The sequence below is a fragment of the Lissotriton vulgaris genome, chromosome 12, assembly GCF_964263255.1.
Source record: "Lissotriton vulgaris chromosome 12, aLisVul1.2, whole genome shotgun sequence".
Lineage (NCBI taxonomy): Eukaryota > Metazoa > Chordata > Amphibia > Caudata > Salamandridae > Lissotriton > Lissotriton vulgaris.
This window is the reverse complement of record NC_141700.1, coordinates 49,219,765-49,236,680: the sequence shown is the minus strand read 5'-3', so window position 1 is coordinate 49,236,680 and position 16,916 is coordinate 49,219,765. Positions and strand designations below refer to the sequence as shown.

Here is a 16,916-nt window from a genome sequence, read left to right as displayed (position 1 = left end):
GAATTCAGAATCTTCTGTATCTTCAATGAGTGGGGAAAAGCCTTTGAACACCGAGTCCCAAAATGCCCCAATGAATTTAAGCCTCTGCAAGGGGTTCAGGTGGGGCTTTGGCTTGCTGATTGTAAAACCCAATGATGTCAGAAGTTCGGCGATCTTACGTAGGATGTCTAGGACTAACTGAGGCAAGCCCACCATTAGCAGCCACTCATCAAGGTATGGGAATTCCTGCACTCCCGACCTCCAAAGATGGGTAGCGACCACAGACATCACTTTCGTGAACACCGAAGGGACAGACGTAAAGCCAGAGGGTAGCACAGTGTATTGAAAGTGTTTCTGGCCCAAATGGTGGATGGAAGCACTGCTGGAGAACTCTGAGGATCTTGTCTGGTTCTAAAGGGGACAAATATGAAGTTCTAATTATCCATCAGAAAACATGTCTTATAAATGTAATCATCCTTTGATCGATCACACATAGGGCACAACTCCCATCTCATGCTTCTACACCGGTTACTTGAATACTGTAGTTGAAAGGCATGCTACTAGGTAAGGGACTGAGAATTGTTATGACTACATAGGCAACAGATATGCTTAACATGTTGATTCCATTCTCATTCCCACTATGTCAAAATAGACTATAAGGGGAATGGGTAGATACAATCTAACATGCTACTATACCACTCCATAGGGATTAATACACTACATTTCTTCCCTAATCTTCCTGAGAGTCATACCTGGGTTTATTATCAGACAAAGTTTGGATAAGTGATCTTATGCACTGCATGAGGCTGTAGCTGCAGCTCAACTCAGATTGAAATTGCACTAAGTGGAAACCGGAAAAAGATACAGGTTGCATTTTAAGAGATGCCTCCAAAATGTACTCGAGAGGTGGAGGCCTATTACAAACTGCGCAAAGCCAAAAGCTTTGGACGTTTTGGAAAGGAGTCCATCAAGCTTGTTATATGCACCGGGCTAGCCAGTTGAATTCACCCCCTAAGAGGGCACTGAGTACCATTCTCTCAGACACAGATGCCAACAGATACACACAAGCACTCCTTCACATTGGTATAATTGTAGCCAAAAGTGCTATTGCTCAGACATGGTGCGACATTAACTCCCGGAGCTGTACCTCTAGGTCTAGGGGAGGTGAATGGATAATTGTGTGGCTCTTGAGGTACCAGTATATTGTGTCGGGGTACTCACACAAACTCTGCAAGATACTGCATGGTTGGAGGCTATTGGTAGAACTGAAAATGTAATTCTTAGATTAACCACCCTGCCATTTGAGTGCCCCACCTGAAATTTATTGGGAGTTTTATGGCCACATGTATGGATTTGTACTGAGGATAATGAATGCACTGAATTATTGGAGACATGTTACCCTTCAGACTAAACTTGAGGTTGTTGTGCCTTGTCAGCAACATGTAAATTGTTTACTATTGTTCTAAACAGCAAGGCACCAACATCAAATAGGCACTTAGAGAAGATATTACAAAGATCTACCATCACACAGTGAGTATTTTGGTGTGAGATTGCACAGAATGAAGAAACTAGCAATACACTCCAAGGAAAACTGGAACCCGACAACTGCTAAAACTGTGCAAGTGTTCCAGTTACTGACAAAAGTTAAGATTCATGAAGCATCTGAAACACTTTAGGTTATGCTGCAACCCTAAAGCATGAAGCCTAAGAAACATACGTAGAGATCAGCTGGTTAGCAGAACAACTGAAAAGGCTTTTCGAATATGAAAGGAAGAGGGCAGACTTTACTAGTGTGGTAGCAGCCACAACTAGGACTAAGAGAAAAACTAAAGTTCCTTGTAAGCAACATTTGCTTCCACCAAGAAGGGCATTTGGGACCTTTCCTACAGTTCTGAATAGCAGCAAAATAGCTCTTATTCCATGTCAACTTTCTCCCACAAATAATTGTACATCAAAAACATTAACACTTACACACATTTCTGTACTGTGATTGTTATTTTCAGTAAGCTAGAGAAGTCTATGTTTCACTAGCTGTCAGGAGGTGTACAGAGTTATTCCACATGCATAGTTTATGGTATCAAAATGATGGAGAAGTGCAGACTGTGAACACTTCTAAATGCCATTTTATGAGTGGTAATAGAGGGAGGAGTTGGAGGTAATGACTCAATCAGTAAAGGCAGGAAACATCGACATGGCCATCCAATATGCATTCAGTTGTTCAGTATAACAGGTATATTCGTGGCATAGTGTTTAAAATCCAATGGTCTGGTGCTCAAAGTCACCTTTAATGATATAATGTTCAGTTCACATTTTGAAGGGGTATGATAGAGGAGCAAACTGTCTGGGATGAAGTATCGGAGTAATTATTTTCTGATTGTGATGAACGTCCGCTTTGGAGTAAAGAGAGGCACCAGACAAAGAACAACTATGTTTTCACGAAGTGAAAATTTGGCTCTGTAGATGAAAAGCTAGAGATTTGTTAATTCAAGTAAGCTGCAGTACTTGAACAACAGCTCTTTTGGGAATATATCAAGGTACCTGCAATTACTTAAAGAGATATGAGGGACAAAACCTCATTTAAGAACCTTTAAGGATTTGTATCTTTGTCTCGCACACCTTCGACATTAAACTATGTAAGTATGTAGGCTTACAGTTGTCCTTTTGGTGAGACAGCTCTGGTCTTGAAAACATATTTCCCATTGCAACCCAACTGGAAGGAAAAAATGATGCAGAAGGAAAATGCTACTTACCAGTATGCATCTGTTCTTGGCATGTAGAGCCGAAGAGTTGTACACTATGCATAGATCGCCACCTAGTGTTGGGCCCAGATGTTTGCAGTTTGTTGTTGTCCTGAAAAGTTCTTTGGAAGCCACGAGATAGGTGACTCCTCCTTAAGACCACATTGCGCATGGGCATCGGCTGCATCCTCAGATTGTTTTTCGCTGTTACGGAAATCATGGAGCTTTGCAAGTATAGGAAGGATGCCCGTGTAATTTGTATCTAATTAAGATAATACTGGAACAGATAAGGGTAGCCGGGGAGGTGGGTGGGCGTGTACAACTCTGCAGCTCTACATGCCAAGAACAGATGCATACTGGTAAGTAGCAATTTCCGTTTGAGGCATATGAGCTGCAGATTGTACACTATGCATAGATTATATAGCAGTACCCACTCTTAGCGGCGACCAACCCTATCTGTTGCAGTAGTTTGGAATAATGTTTTGAGAACAGCGTGGCCCACATTAGCTTGTTGTTTTGTTTGCACATCTGCACAATAGTGTTTTGTGAATGTGTGCTGTGTAGCCCATGTAGCTGCTCTGCAGATGTCATCTAGGGGAATGTTCCCTAAAAATGCCATTGAAGCCCCTATCTTTCTGGTAGAGTGGGCTTTAGGAGGAACAGATAGCGTACGTTTAGCTTTGTGGTAGCAAATCTGTATGCATTTGACAATGCATCTAGCTATTCCAGATTTTGAAATGGGATTGCCCTTGTGTGGTGGTGATAAAGACACAAAAAGTTGTTTTGTCTTACGAAAGGTTTGTATTCTTTCTATGTAGTATAGCAATGCTCTTTTGACTTCTAAAGTGTGAAGAGCTCTTTCTGCTACTGACTGTGGTTACGAGAAGAAAACAGGCAGTTTCACAGATTGATTGAGATGGAATGGAGAAATGACTTTAGGCAGGAATTTTGGATTGGTACACAGAACAACCTTATTTTGAGGCATTTGCAAAAAGGGTTCTTGAATGGTTAGTGCTTGTAGTTCACTAACTCTGCGCAGGGAAGTAATAGCTACTAAGAATGCAACCTTCCAGGTTAAAAATTGTAATTCACATTTGTGTAGGGGTTCGAAGGGAGGCCCCATTAGCCGTGTGAGAACGACGTTTAAATTCAATACAGGTGAAGGTGGTACTCTGGGAGGAATTATTCTCTTAAGGCCTTCCATAAAGGCTTTAATGGCAGGCACTCTGAACAGAGATAGATGTTGTCTGTTTTGCAGATATGCTGCTATTGCAGCAAGATGTAGTCTAATAGATGTATAAGCTAAGTTACATCTTTAGAGATGCAGTAAGTAACCTATAATGTGTTGAATGGCCACATCCAAGGGATTAATATTGTTGTTTAGACAATATATTACAAATTGTTTCCACTTGGCTGCATAACATGCCCTAGTGGTAGGACGTCTAGCTTCTTTAATGACATTCAAGCAGTCTGGAGGAAGGTTCAGATATCCAAATTCTAGAACTTCAGGAGCCAGATCGCTAGATTGAGCTGAGCTGGGTCTGGGTGTCTGATCTCTTCACGGTTCTGTGTTAAGAGGTGTGGAGACAGGTGTAATTTTTGGTACGGTACTACAGACAGTTGTAGCTGTGTGGTGTACCACGGTCGTCTGGCCCACATTGGAGCAACTAGGATGAGGGTCAGAGAATGCTGCTGTAGTTTGCGTACTACTAGTGGCATGAGTGGTAGAGGTGGAAAAGCGTACGCAAATCTGTTTGACCAATTCATCCATATCGCATTGCCTTTGGACAGTGGGTGTGGATATCTGGAGGCGAAGCTTGGGCATTCTGCGTTTTCGTGGGTGGAAAATAGGTCTATCTGACGTAGTCCCCACATCTGAAAGAATGGCTGAAGAACTTGCATATGAAGTTTCCACTCGTGGGTTTGTTGTGTTTGACGACTTAACAGATCCACTATAGTATTTTGTACTCCTGGGACATGTTGAGCTAGAAGGAATATGTTCTGAGGTATGGCCCACCTCCATATTTCCTGTGCTAGTTGAGATAGTTGCAGGGAGTGCGTGCCTCCTTGCTTCTGTATGTAATACATTGCTGTCATGTTGTCTGTGTGGACTAACACAGTTTTGTTTGCTAATTGCTTCTGGAATGCTTTCAGTGCTAGGAACACTGCTAGTAACTCGAGATGATTGATGTGGAGGAATTTTTGTTGCGGTGTCCACCTGCCTGGCATGGTGTGTTGCAGTAGGTGGGCTCCCCAGCCGGAGAGCGATGCGTCCGCAGTCGAGATTATCTGAGGAACTGGCTCTAGGAACGGGTGTCCTATGGAAAGGTTTTTGGTGTTCCACCACTGCAGAGAGCGATGAGTTCTACCGTCTACCAACACTAGATCTGTTAAGTGACCTTGAGCCTGGTTCCATTGACGTGATAAGCACTCTTGCAGTGGACGCATTTGAAGTCTTGCATGGGGTACTATGAAGATGCAAGAGGCCATCAACCCTATGAGTTGCATGAACACTCGTGCTAGGAGGGAGTGTTGTGGCTGAAACTTTGTTAGGAGAGTTTGCATGCTGGCTATCCTTCTGGGGTGGGATAAGCTAGCGCTGTTGAGGTGTTTATTGTGGCACCTAGGTACTGTTGTACTTTGGATGGTAGTAGATGAGACTTGGTGTGGTTTACTGTGAACCCCAAGTCGTGGAGCAGCTGGATGATGGCATGAGTGTGTTTTTCGCATTGATTGTGTGAATTGGCTTTTATGAGCCAGTCGTCGAGGTACGGGAAGACATAGATGTGCTGTCTTCATAGATGCGCTGCCACCACTGCCAAGCACTTGGTGAAAACCCTTGGTGCTGTTGTGACTCCGAATGGGAGTACTTTGAACTGGTAGTGCTGCCCGTCTACTATAAACCTGAGATACTTCCTGTGAGCTTTGGGAATGGGAATGTGGAAGTATGCGTCCTTGAGGTCTAGAGTAGCCAGGAAGTCGTTTTGTGACAAGAGAGGAAGGACTTGCTGGAGTGTGACCATGTGAAAATGGTCTGACTGTATGTATATGTTTAGCGGTCGGAGGTCTAAAATAGGCTTTAGAGAGCCGTCCTTCTTTAGGATTAGAAAATACAGAGAGTAAACCCCCTTGTTTTGCTGGTGCTGAGGAACTAGTTCTATTGCACCTTTTTCTAGCAGAGATACTACTTCTTGCTTTAACAGTGACAGATGTTCTTGTGACATTGGACGCTGTTTGGGTGGTATGTTTTGGGGTAGATGTTAATTCTAGACAGTAACCTGATTGAATAATTTGCTGCACCCACCTGTCTAATGTGATGTTGATCCATGCAGGCAGGAACTGTTGGAGTCTTCCCCCCACAGGAGTGGAATGTTGGGGGGGAAGGGGAGGAAAGTCATTGGGTAGGGGTGGAGGCAGAGCTGGAGGTGTTGTTCTTGCCTCTGTCTTTGTTGTTGTTACCCCTGTAACCCCCTCTCTGGTAGCCCTTGGTGAATGTGGACTGGCCAAGGGTTTTGTAAGAAGAGGATGGACTTTCTGAGGAGTTGTCTCTGTACGATGAGCGACGAAAAGAAGGTCTGGGAGCTTGCTGCTGCAAGGCTCCCATAGATTTTGCAGTGTCGGTGTCTTTCTTCAATTTTTCCAAAGACACATCAACATTTGGGCCAAATAGGTGTGTTTCATCAAATGCTTGATTAAGTATGGAGTTTTGCACCTCAGGCTTAAAACCTGAAATACGTAGCCAGGCATGTCTACGTAATAAGGTGCTGGTGTTGATTGCCCTTGAGGCAGTATCTGCAGCATCTAGGGCACAACGGATGGAAGTATTCGTGATATTTTTACCTTCCTGTATTAGTTCATTAGCCTGTTCTTGTATTTGTCTGGTAAGTGCTGCATTAGGGACTCTAGTTCGTCATAATGTGCCCTGTCGTATCTGGCCAGCAAGGCTTGGGTGTTGACAATGCGCCAGATGTTAGCTGCTTGAGCCGCAGTTCTTCTGCCAGAGGTGTCAAGGAGCTTAGATTCTTTGTCTGGTGGTGAGGCTTCCCCTGTTGTTTTGGAATTAGCACGTTTACGTGCATCGGATACCACTAAAGAATGAAATTGTGCTGGACCTTTAATATAAGCTGGGTCTGAAGGGGCAGCTTTATATTTATTCTCAATGAGGGGATTGCGAACCCTAGCTCTAACGGGGTCTTTAAAAATTTCTGTTGCGTGCTTGAGGACGCCCTTAAGCATTGGTAAGATGGTTGTAGACCTTTGTGTGTTGTCAAAGGTATCTAGGAGGAAGTCTTCCTCCACTGCGTCAGTGTGTAAGTCCACCCCATGATATTGTGCAGCCCTCTGGACTAGCAGGTTAGAACCTATGGTGTCCTCTGGTGGGGAAGGTCTGGAAGGATAGGCATCATCCTGTGGGACATAAGTCACATCAGGGGTGTTGTAATCATCCCATGGATTAGGTGACTGTGGGGGGACTATTAGCCTGTGGTGGATAATGTGCACCTCCACCTTCATAATCAGAATCTGTGTGTACGTCATCAACTGGATTAGGAGATGGTGTAGGTGAATGCTGTGGTGGAGGAGGTGTATGAATAGGAGTAGTATGGGGAGGTGGAGCAGAAGGGACCCTTAACGGAGAGGTTGCAATGTCTCTCTTCTTTGCAGGGGGAGAAGGTACTGGCACCTCAAGTGGAGCTGAGAGTCAATTGTCCAGTTTTGGAATCCTTTACCAGAGTCTTTTGTTGTGGATCCGGAGTAAAAAGTTCTTGTGAGCCAGGTACATCCATTGGCGTCAAAATTTTCAGCTCCGTAGGTTTTTTAGGCACCGAGTCGGCAGTTGGCTTAGGAGTGTGCCCTTTCGAAGTGTCTTTTGAGGGAACCTGTTTTTTCGGTTCCGAGGGTTTTTTCGGCTCTGATGCATGTGAATCTGGAGTTTTGGCTGATTTTTTGCTCGGCTCAGAGTGCGGTTTCGGTGTCGATGAACCGTTGCCAGTCTTCGGCGCCGCGTGCTTGGGTGTCGAAGCAACGGTCGACGTGGAAGAGGAAGATGGCTTTTTCTCCAGTGTCAGTACTGGGTCGGCACCGGAAGTAGGCTGGCTCGAGCCCGAGCCGCCTGAAGGCTTTGTTGTCTTCTTTGCCGGGCCCAAGGTGGGGCGATAGAAGCGGTGTCTCGGAGAGCACCCGAGCACGAAAGGTGAGGGTGTGACCGGAGCCTTTTTAGATGGTGTCGGGGAAGGGGTGGGGTAGACTGTCTTACTTACGACCCATTGAGCTGGAGTGCCTCCTCGACGTCGAAGTCTTCGGCATCTGATGATCCGATGCTCTCCTCGGCGTGCTGGTGTTCTGGCACGTCGACGCCTTCATCGAAGATGTCGTCGGGAATCGGAGCTGACGAGCGAGCCATAGTTCTTCGAGCTCGTCGGTCCCAGATCGTCTTATTGGAGTGGAATGAGGGACACGCCGAACAGTCTTTGGCCTCGTGCTCCGGTGAAAGGCACAGGTTGCACACCTCATGTAGGTCGGTGTGAGGAAACTTCGACCCACATTGAGGACACTTCTTGAATGGTGTCCTTTCCATGAGCCAGAAAGTGAGGCCTAGGTAGGCCCGAAGGCCTTCGTCGACGACTGGAATCGAAGACTTCGAAGTTGGTAGAGATTCGCGTCTTAGATCACGATCGAGACAATACCGTCGAACTGGGTGAGGATTGATCGCCGAAGAAAATTTGGTTCCAAACAGGAGCGCAGGAAACACATTTGAGCCAGATGGCGTAAAAAACACAATCTGGGGATGGAGCCGATGCCCAAGCGCAATGTGGTCCTAAGGAGGAGTCACCTATCTCGTGACTTCCAAAGAACTTTTCAGGACAACAGCAAACGGCAAACATCCGGGCCCAACACTAGGTGGCAATCTATGCATAGTGTACAATCTGCAGCTCATATGCCTCGAACATTACTTTTCTCAGCACTCTGTGGGGCTTGACTGACAGATGTTGCTAGTTTGTCTCCCTCAGGCCTGAGTTTATAGCTTGTTTCTATGACTTAATATTAGTTGGCATGGCCAAGAGAGACCCGGTACCTATCACTGTCCACACTGGCCCTGGGTTGTCTCCTAGGAGGCAGAAAGAAAATATGGTCTTCCCCAGTACCTTACAGTGAAAAAATTGGGATTCAGGCTATGGCTGTGCATGGTTACAGTTTAGCACACTGACTTACCACACCACAAATGATGATGCACTGGAGTTGGAGCACTAGAAATTCTTGTTAAAAATATGTAATACACTGCAATACATTTTAAATCCTTAGGTTATGCACAGCCTTATGTTTATCTTCATGTAACGAAACCTTTTACACACACCAGCTACTGTACAACAATGCAAAAGGTGCAAAGGCATTTACATGCTCAGCAGACAACTAAATGACATTCTGCTTGGGGACCTTGACAGTCAGTACCATCCCATTGCAACTAATCTCCCTAGCATGCCAAGACTAAGTACACAGACTACTGGGAAGCTTCATGTGGAGACCTCTGAGGGAGCTGTTCCCAGTTTATAAGCACACAGGTCCAGGCCCAGTGAAAATCAACTGTGGCAGATGTCTCACACGCCTTCTCACTCCTGAAGCAAAACTATGCAGAACTGAACTGCTAATGAGGTCCTTGGGAAAGAAAACAGCACAACGAGGAACAAAGCAAACTAAAAAGGTGACTGCAGAGACCAAGCACAAAAACAAGCTAACAATACAAAATCTGTGTCACAAGGCCCATGCTTAACTGGTCAGCTGAAAAGAAGAAACAAGTGCTATGTGAAGGACCGTGAAGGGACTCATTCAGAAATCGAAGTACTCATGGTTGGAGTTGAAATAAGATCAGGGAGCTGGTAAATGACATGATAAATTGGCTTTAAGCCCAAAGGTCAATAATTGTCCAGTCGTTCTATCATCCACAGGGAGCATATTGAAGCTAGGAATCAAGCACCAAACCACAACATTTTACTTTTATAAAAGCCATGTCAAAGTCACCTTCAGGAAAACACTGAAAGGCTGGAGCTGTAAACAGTGGATGCTTGGAAAGAAGGCTAAAGCACAGAAAAGTCGAAAACTATGTAATAAGCCTACTCTCATTGTGTGAGGAATGACAGAAATGTAAACCCATTACGAAGAACATGCCAAGCAACATGTGTAGAGGCTATCTGGTCACTGCACGACAGAAAAGCTCCACTAATGTTAAGAGGATGTCTTGCGAGCTTCAGATTTTCACTAGAGTAGTTTAGAAGTTGTCACACCTACTTATCGCAACACTCAAAGATCCATTGTTGGAGAGGAGTCCACCGGTTGTTCAGATACTTTAGTGTTCACTTAAACGGTGAATGCACTTTATGAAAGCTCAAAAAACTGTAGGGGAAGTGGTTCCAACATATCTTGAAGTAACACATTTTGAAATGTTTTGAAAGCAGTCAATAATGCAAAACCTTTGCATCCTCTGACAACTACATTTCTGAAAGAAAAATATGTAGAAGTAAATTCAGAAAATCAATGCATTTTATACCACAGCATGAAAAAAGCTTAAGACAGGATGCATTTTACCATGGCTGCAAACACATCCGTGGAGTGAGACTATATCTAACTTTCAGATTTAACAGTTTTTGACCAAAGGCCATTCAAAAAAACTGTATAGGGCAGCAGTATGCAGTGGCCATTATTTCTTACATTAGACCCTGGTTTTAACGATACACCATACATAACTTCTCAGAGTGTTGAAGGGTAAAGAGCAGAATTGAGTTTAAGTCAACACATTTTATACTAAATACAGTTTAAATCTTCTTCAGTTTCCTTTGAATAGGCGATAGAATGGCATCCTTATTGATAAAGGTACTTACAGGGCAATAAAGCATTTTGCTTCCTCAAAACCAGAAAGGACATCTTAAAATGCTATTAACACTACACTCAATTTGATCAAGCAACGTTTTCACATCAAGTATTGCAGGCTTCAATAATCTACAAGTGTAATTCTATCACTCTTCCGACTGAATCTAAACATTACACCTTGCACCATAAATAGACACACACTTCAAAGTGTACCATATTATTCAATGCAAGGTCATTGAACAGGTTGCAAAATCCAGTGTCTCCAAAAAACTAGCAGCTGTCTCAACTGGTTAGAATGACATCTGGAAACCCAAATAAGGCAGGAAAATTAAAGTTTTGATACCTATTTATGGAAACTGGCAAAACTTATATCTAAGTCGTTCTTTAACAAGTCTTGACAGACTTACCGAGTTAATATCTATCGCCATTGAAGACTGTGCCTGGCTTCCAGGAGGGGACTGCGGAATTGAGGACGATATTGTGACAGAGAGTGGAGGAAGTTGCGTCCCACGCTGCAAACCAGAATTCTGCATTAATGCGGCATTCTGTGACAGTACACTTGACACTTGAGTCTGGGTCGGTGATGTCGTCTGAGTAAAAAAAGTGTATGGGGGAAGCTGTTGCTCCATCGACAGTGCATCCATAGCCACAGCCTTAGAAGCAAGAAAAAAAATATCATGCCAACATCTGTACACAAGAAATTAAGAACGTCAATTAATTGAGAGCACAGATTTTCCTGTCTACGCAACCCCAGCTGCGTCTGCCTAGTTGAGCCTTCTCAGAACGATGCAGATAGAGAAAGATTGTCCTTACAGCACAGCAGGTGTGGGCTTCTCTGTCTGGGTTTACTCGTCCAACTTAAGGAGGAAGCCTCAGGCAGCAAAACTTCACCAGTGATGCGGGAACGGCTGCACATATTTGCTACTCTTGAACATTAACCAAATTATAAGATACCTGACCATTTTAAGCACTGTTTAACTGGATTGCATACAAGCATTCTCATGAGATTCCTACCTGGGTGATTGGTGACAAAGGAGACATCTGTTGAGATTGCGGTCTTCTTGAGTCTGAATTCAGAGACAGTGGACTGACTGATGTTTGCCGGTGCTGTGACGATCCTGTGCCTTGTGTCGTCGTCATTCCTACAAGAAAGCGAGGCATAATCAACAATAACATTGATATTTGAATAAAGAATGAAAGACAATCCATACATAAAAAGCATGGAGCAGTTTTCTAAAATTCCAAGTGTATAACCTTGCTGATCAGCCACTCAGATGCTTTACACAGAGTCAGATAGCGCGTGATGTCAAAGTGAAAGACCCTGTTGAATTTGTACAGTGTTTAAACGTCCTGAGAGATTGTAAAAACATGTAGTACAGAAGGAGAGCTGGTGTTACAGAGACTGAAATACAACTGTTTAAATAACACTTCTGAGCAGTCCCATCCTATTGTTTGAAGAGTTTCCACCCTGTATGCTCTGGCTAGAGGGTATGGAGTAGACTAAGTAGGCTGAACCTTTGAAAAACGCTTTCCTTTTGGAGCACATCTGGAGCTATGCCTGACATGCCAAGCAGTGCAGTATGTGACATAACGCAGTAAGTATTCAGTGCTATAGGATGCTCCAAAGCTCCAAACTAGGGTTTGCAGGAAGTGGATGTACTCTCTCTGGAAAGATTCATGCAGGTTCGTCAAATAGCATCAAAGTTATTAAAAATACAAAAAAAAGCCTTGCCGTTGAAAAGTCTGAATTAAGATTAGTACATTGGCCTAATCGTTGTGTGTGTGTATAAGATATATATATATATATATATATATATATATATATATACACACACACACACACACACACGACATGCTTATGAATTTTAGATTACACTCAGTGCATCCAGTTTCTTTTGGAGACTTCTCTATCAGCATACTGCGCATTAAGCCATATCAGAAATTATTTAGAAAAGACAAAGGTCAAATTTTTCTAAAAAGTGCCAAATTTAAATTGGTACATTAATAATACGAAAACAGAATGAGTTACGACCTATAAGTGACCTATAAGTATTTGGGGCAGTACTTTAAAGCAAAGTTGAATTGGAATGAATATCGGCAGGATATTAAATGAGCATCTGCAGGATATAAAATCTAGGACCTTATTAGAAAGTGGGCTCTCTGGTGAAGTTTAATGGAATGCGTTAGAAATGGGGGTCCCTAGTTGGCCATGGCTTGCACCCTGACCAAGGAGGGACCCGCATGCTAGTCAAGGTAACAGAGTTACACAACCAGGATAGCACCTGTTCACCCCTAGGTAGCTTGGCCCGGGTATTCAGACTTATTTCAGAGGTAATGTGTAAAGCATTTGTACATACACACACAGCAACACAGTGAAAACATGTCAAAAGGACACCACCCCAGTTTAGAAAAATAACCAATATTCATCTGAATAAAACAAGACCAAAGCAACAAAAATCCAACATCAGAAGTAAAGCTATCACTTTTAAAAGGTTCATAATAGTTTAGTCTATAGTAAACTACTGATGTGCCACTTATCACAAAGTACTGGGATGCGTCAGAATCAAAGATGACAACAGGCGCAGTGGAGGTGAGATGCCAAAAAAGAAAATAGATGCAGCGGTTCTGCAGGGCAGTTGATGCATCTGTTCCTTTCTGTCAGGGGAGTTGATCCATCGTGTTCCGGACACGAGACCTGGCCTCAGTTCATTACTGCTGGGCAACGTTGATAAAGAACTTAGTGCACAGGTGCAATGCGCAGAAAACGTTCTGGGTTAATGTGGCGGCCAAACAAGCGCCGCATTGATTTCTTCAGCCGCACAGCAGGACCTGCGATGGAATCGAATTGGGCTCCATAGACGTCAGTGACAGTGCTCGAGACTCTGGCAGTGCCGATCTTTCAGCTGCACAACAGGTGCTGCTTCGATCCTTCGGCGGCACAGCGGCGATGCATTCGTTTTTTAGCCTCAAAGTCGTGCTGCATCAAGAAAAACAGGCACTGGAAGTCGATGCAGGGATTTTCTTCAGTGCTTTGCAGCACAACTACCTTCATGGGCCCAGAATGTGAATTGGCACCACTTGGAAGGTCAAAACTCCCAGCAGAGGAGTTATGGGGCTAAAGACATCTTTGATGGGCCTGAGACTTCTTAACAGGAGGCAAGAACACACAAGCCCTTGGAGAACCTTGGCAAGCAGGAAACAGAAAGCAAAGTCCAGTCCTTTCACTGCCCAAGACAGAAGCAGCAAGCAGTAGGACAGCACAACACACCAACAAGCAGAGAGGCAGTTCCCCTCCTGCAGCTTCTCCAGGTTATCTTCATAGCAGAATGTTCTCTCAGTCCAGAAGTATTCCCAACTTACTGTGTCACAGCTCCAGTACTTATACCAGTTTCTGCCTGTGAAGTAGGCAAATTACAAAGGAACGTCTTTGTAGTGCATAACACCCTGCCTTTCCCTGACCTGGCTCCAGACACACTACAGGGGGTAAATACAGCTTTGTGTGAGGACAGGCACAACACTATTCAGTTGTCAGTGACAACTCCTCCACCACTCTAGCTCCGGAAAATCAGCCTGATGATGGGCCATCAGGATATGCAGGGCATACCTCATCCCCCTTGTGTGACTGTCTAGACGGACTGCACAAACAGCCCTACTATCACCCTCCCACAGACATGGGTTCCACTGGCCGGCAGAGAATTGTAAAGCAAGAAAATGCCCACTTTCTAAAAGCAATATTTTCAAACACACAATTTAAAAACCAACTTCCCTCAAAGATGTATTTTTAAAATGTGAGTTCAGGGACCCCAAACCCAAATCTCTCTCTCTTCCCAATTGTAAGGGGTGACAAGTCAGCTCCAATGATAACCTATGGAAGAGATAGTCATTGCAATAGTGAAAACGAAATTAGAAGTATTTCACGATGAGGACATGTGAAACACACAGGTAAATGTGCTACCTTTTAAATACACTGCATCCTGCCAACGGGCTACGTCGGTCCTACCTTAGGGGTGCCTTACATGTAGTAAAAGGGAATGTTTGGGCCTGGCAAGTGGGTGCCCTTGCGAGGTCGACATGTCAATTTAAAAATGCACACACAAACACTGCAGTGGCAGGTCTGAAAATGGTAGTAGAGCTACTCCTGTGGGAGGCACAATCAGTGCCGAAGGCCTACTAGTAGCATTTGATTTACAGGCCTTGGGCGCACACAGTGCACTTTGCTAGGGACTTCAAAGTAAATAAAATAAGCGAATCATGGATAACCAATCATAATCACAAATTAGACAGAGACTTTAGCACTGATTAAAAGTGGTAAAGTACCCAGAGTTGGTAACCTGCTGGGGACAACAGGCCCCCATGTCGGTTTACTTTTTAATTAAAGGAACTTTAAAAAAAAATGTTTTTAATGCAGCCAGTTTTCTTTAAAGGAAAACTGGATGTGTTTAAAAAATAAAAATGAAAAGTATATTCATTTTTTAAGAGCCCACGGACCACTGCCTGCTCTTAAAAAAACATTTTTGCTACCAATCACATAGGGGAAGGGGTCCTCTAGGAACCCCTTCCCGTTTGTGACTGGCTTACCACCAATTTGAAACAGGTGGTAAATGTGCTTGTTTTGCAACAGCATTTGGGTTGCAAAACAGTATTACATCTCCCTGCGACTTGATATTAGGAAGGGACGCCCTTGGCATGCCCCTTCCTAATAGCGACTTGCACAAACAATTTTGAGAGTCAGTAACATGTTACCGGCCAACAGAATAGGTTTGGTACATGCTGCAAACCTTTTTAGCGGTCGCCAAAGGACCGATTTCCTGTTTGAGACTGCTAAATACAATCGTACACCTGGCCCTCAATGTATAAATGGGATATCTTAGACCCACTGGAAAATGTGTATTAAAAGAGTCTTAAACATCCCAAAAGGATCTATGATACAGAGTATTGGATATGAAGTAAAGTTGATCTCTTGGGCATATATGACAAGAATTTGCTTGACATTTGTTTTAAATCTTATTCAGTGAGATAGCCCTGGAAGAATAGCACATATGATTGAAGCTCAACGGAGTGAGCTAAAATGGCTCAGGCTCTCAGAAGAAATGTACAAAAACTGATATTTTATCTGCTGAAGTTTTGGCTAGTTGGGGGGCACCTCACACAAAAGTTACTCAGAGAAGCTGCTTGGGTTTTGTCCTATGTGAAAGATAAGAAGTACTTATTTCAAAAACCCTCAATCCAAATGACAGTGTCTTCATTGGGCAGCTCGCATATATGTACCCAGGTCCGGACTGGCCATAGCGGGCACTGGGCGTTTCCCCGGTAGGCCGCTAGGGTGGGGGCCAGTTTTGGGCCCCTGGGGGCCGTTTTTGTTACCAGGGGTCGGAAATATCGGCCCCCTGTAACAAAATCGCCTGAAAACCTGCCATTGCAAACTGCTCAGCTAACTTCCCCTCACCCCAGGGGGGCAGATGAGCAGTTTGCCAGGGCCGGTTTCTGTTCCCAATCTGGCCCTGTATGTACCCAAATCATTTTTATCTGCTAGATACTTTACATCGTTTAGAATTTTTAAAGTTAGAATAGGTCTTAACCGAGGGTAGTATAAATGCTGGGCCTGATGGTAATTATCAAGCAAACTTGATTGTAAATCAATCAGACTATGAACTAAATGAAAATAAAATAAATGTTCTGAATAGGAGTTTAAGTTTTTGCCCCACCAATGTTTGTGATTTCACTGAAGTGCATTTTGACTTATTTAAGTTAACAAGACTTTTGAACTTTAAAGTTTTTTGCTCTGAATCCTGGAAAAATGTATGATGCGAATAAAAGTATGGAATTGTCAGAAAGGACTACTTCTGATCTTAAGAACATGCAGAGTCTCCTTTCTATAAATGACTAGCAGCCCGCCCCAGCGTTGCCTGGGGCAGAAGGGGCCTGGGGGCAGCATTTCAGGCTTGCGTGCACTCCCGCCCCGGCCCCCGCCCACCACCACATTGTCTGTGTCCCAGACAATGTCGTGGCGGGCGGGTGCCGGGGCGGGAGTGCACGCAAGCCTGAAATGCTGCCCCCAGGCCCTGAGCCTTACCGCAATTGTTCCGGGCCAACCTCCCGCACCGGCTCCCCCCTGTCCCGTGTCCTAGAGCCTTACTTGAGCCGCCGCTCCTCCCCGAGCTCCTCACTTCACCGCCGCTCCTCCTTGCAAGCCTGAAATGCTGCCCCAGACCCTGAGCCTTACCGCAGTTGTTCCGGGCCAACCTCCCGCACCTGCTCCCTCCCATCCCGTGTCCCAGCACCTTACCTGAGCCGCCGCTCCTCCCAGAGCTCCTCACTTCACCGCCGCTCCTCCTCGTC

At 44.4% G+C, this 16,916-nt stretch overlaps 1 protein-coding gene across 4 annotated transcripts in view; it reads right to left on the bottom strand.

Annotated features, from left to right (window-relative positions):
• CRTC1 (CREB regulated transcription coactivator 1) overlaps positions 1-16,916 on the bottom strand; it is a 364,358-nt gene that overhangs the window by 53,305 nt on the left and 294,137 nt on the right. For all 4 annotated transcript variants that reach the window (XM_086947032.1, XM_086947030.1, XM_086947029.1 and 1 more), the window contains 2 exons: positions 11,592-11,719; positions 10,985-11,230 (listed from right to left, as the gene is read on the bottom strand). In XM_086947032.1, coding sequence (XP_086803158.1) covers positions 10,985-11,230; positions 11,592-11,719 — 374 coding nt within the window. The remainder of the gene's footprint in view (positions 1-10,984; positions 11,231-11,591; positions 11,720-16,916) is intronic.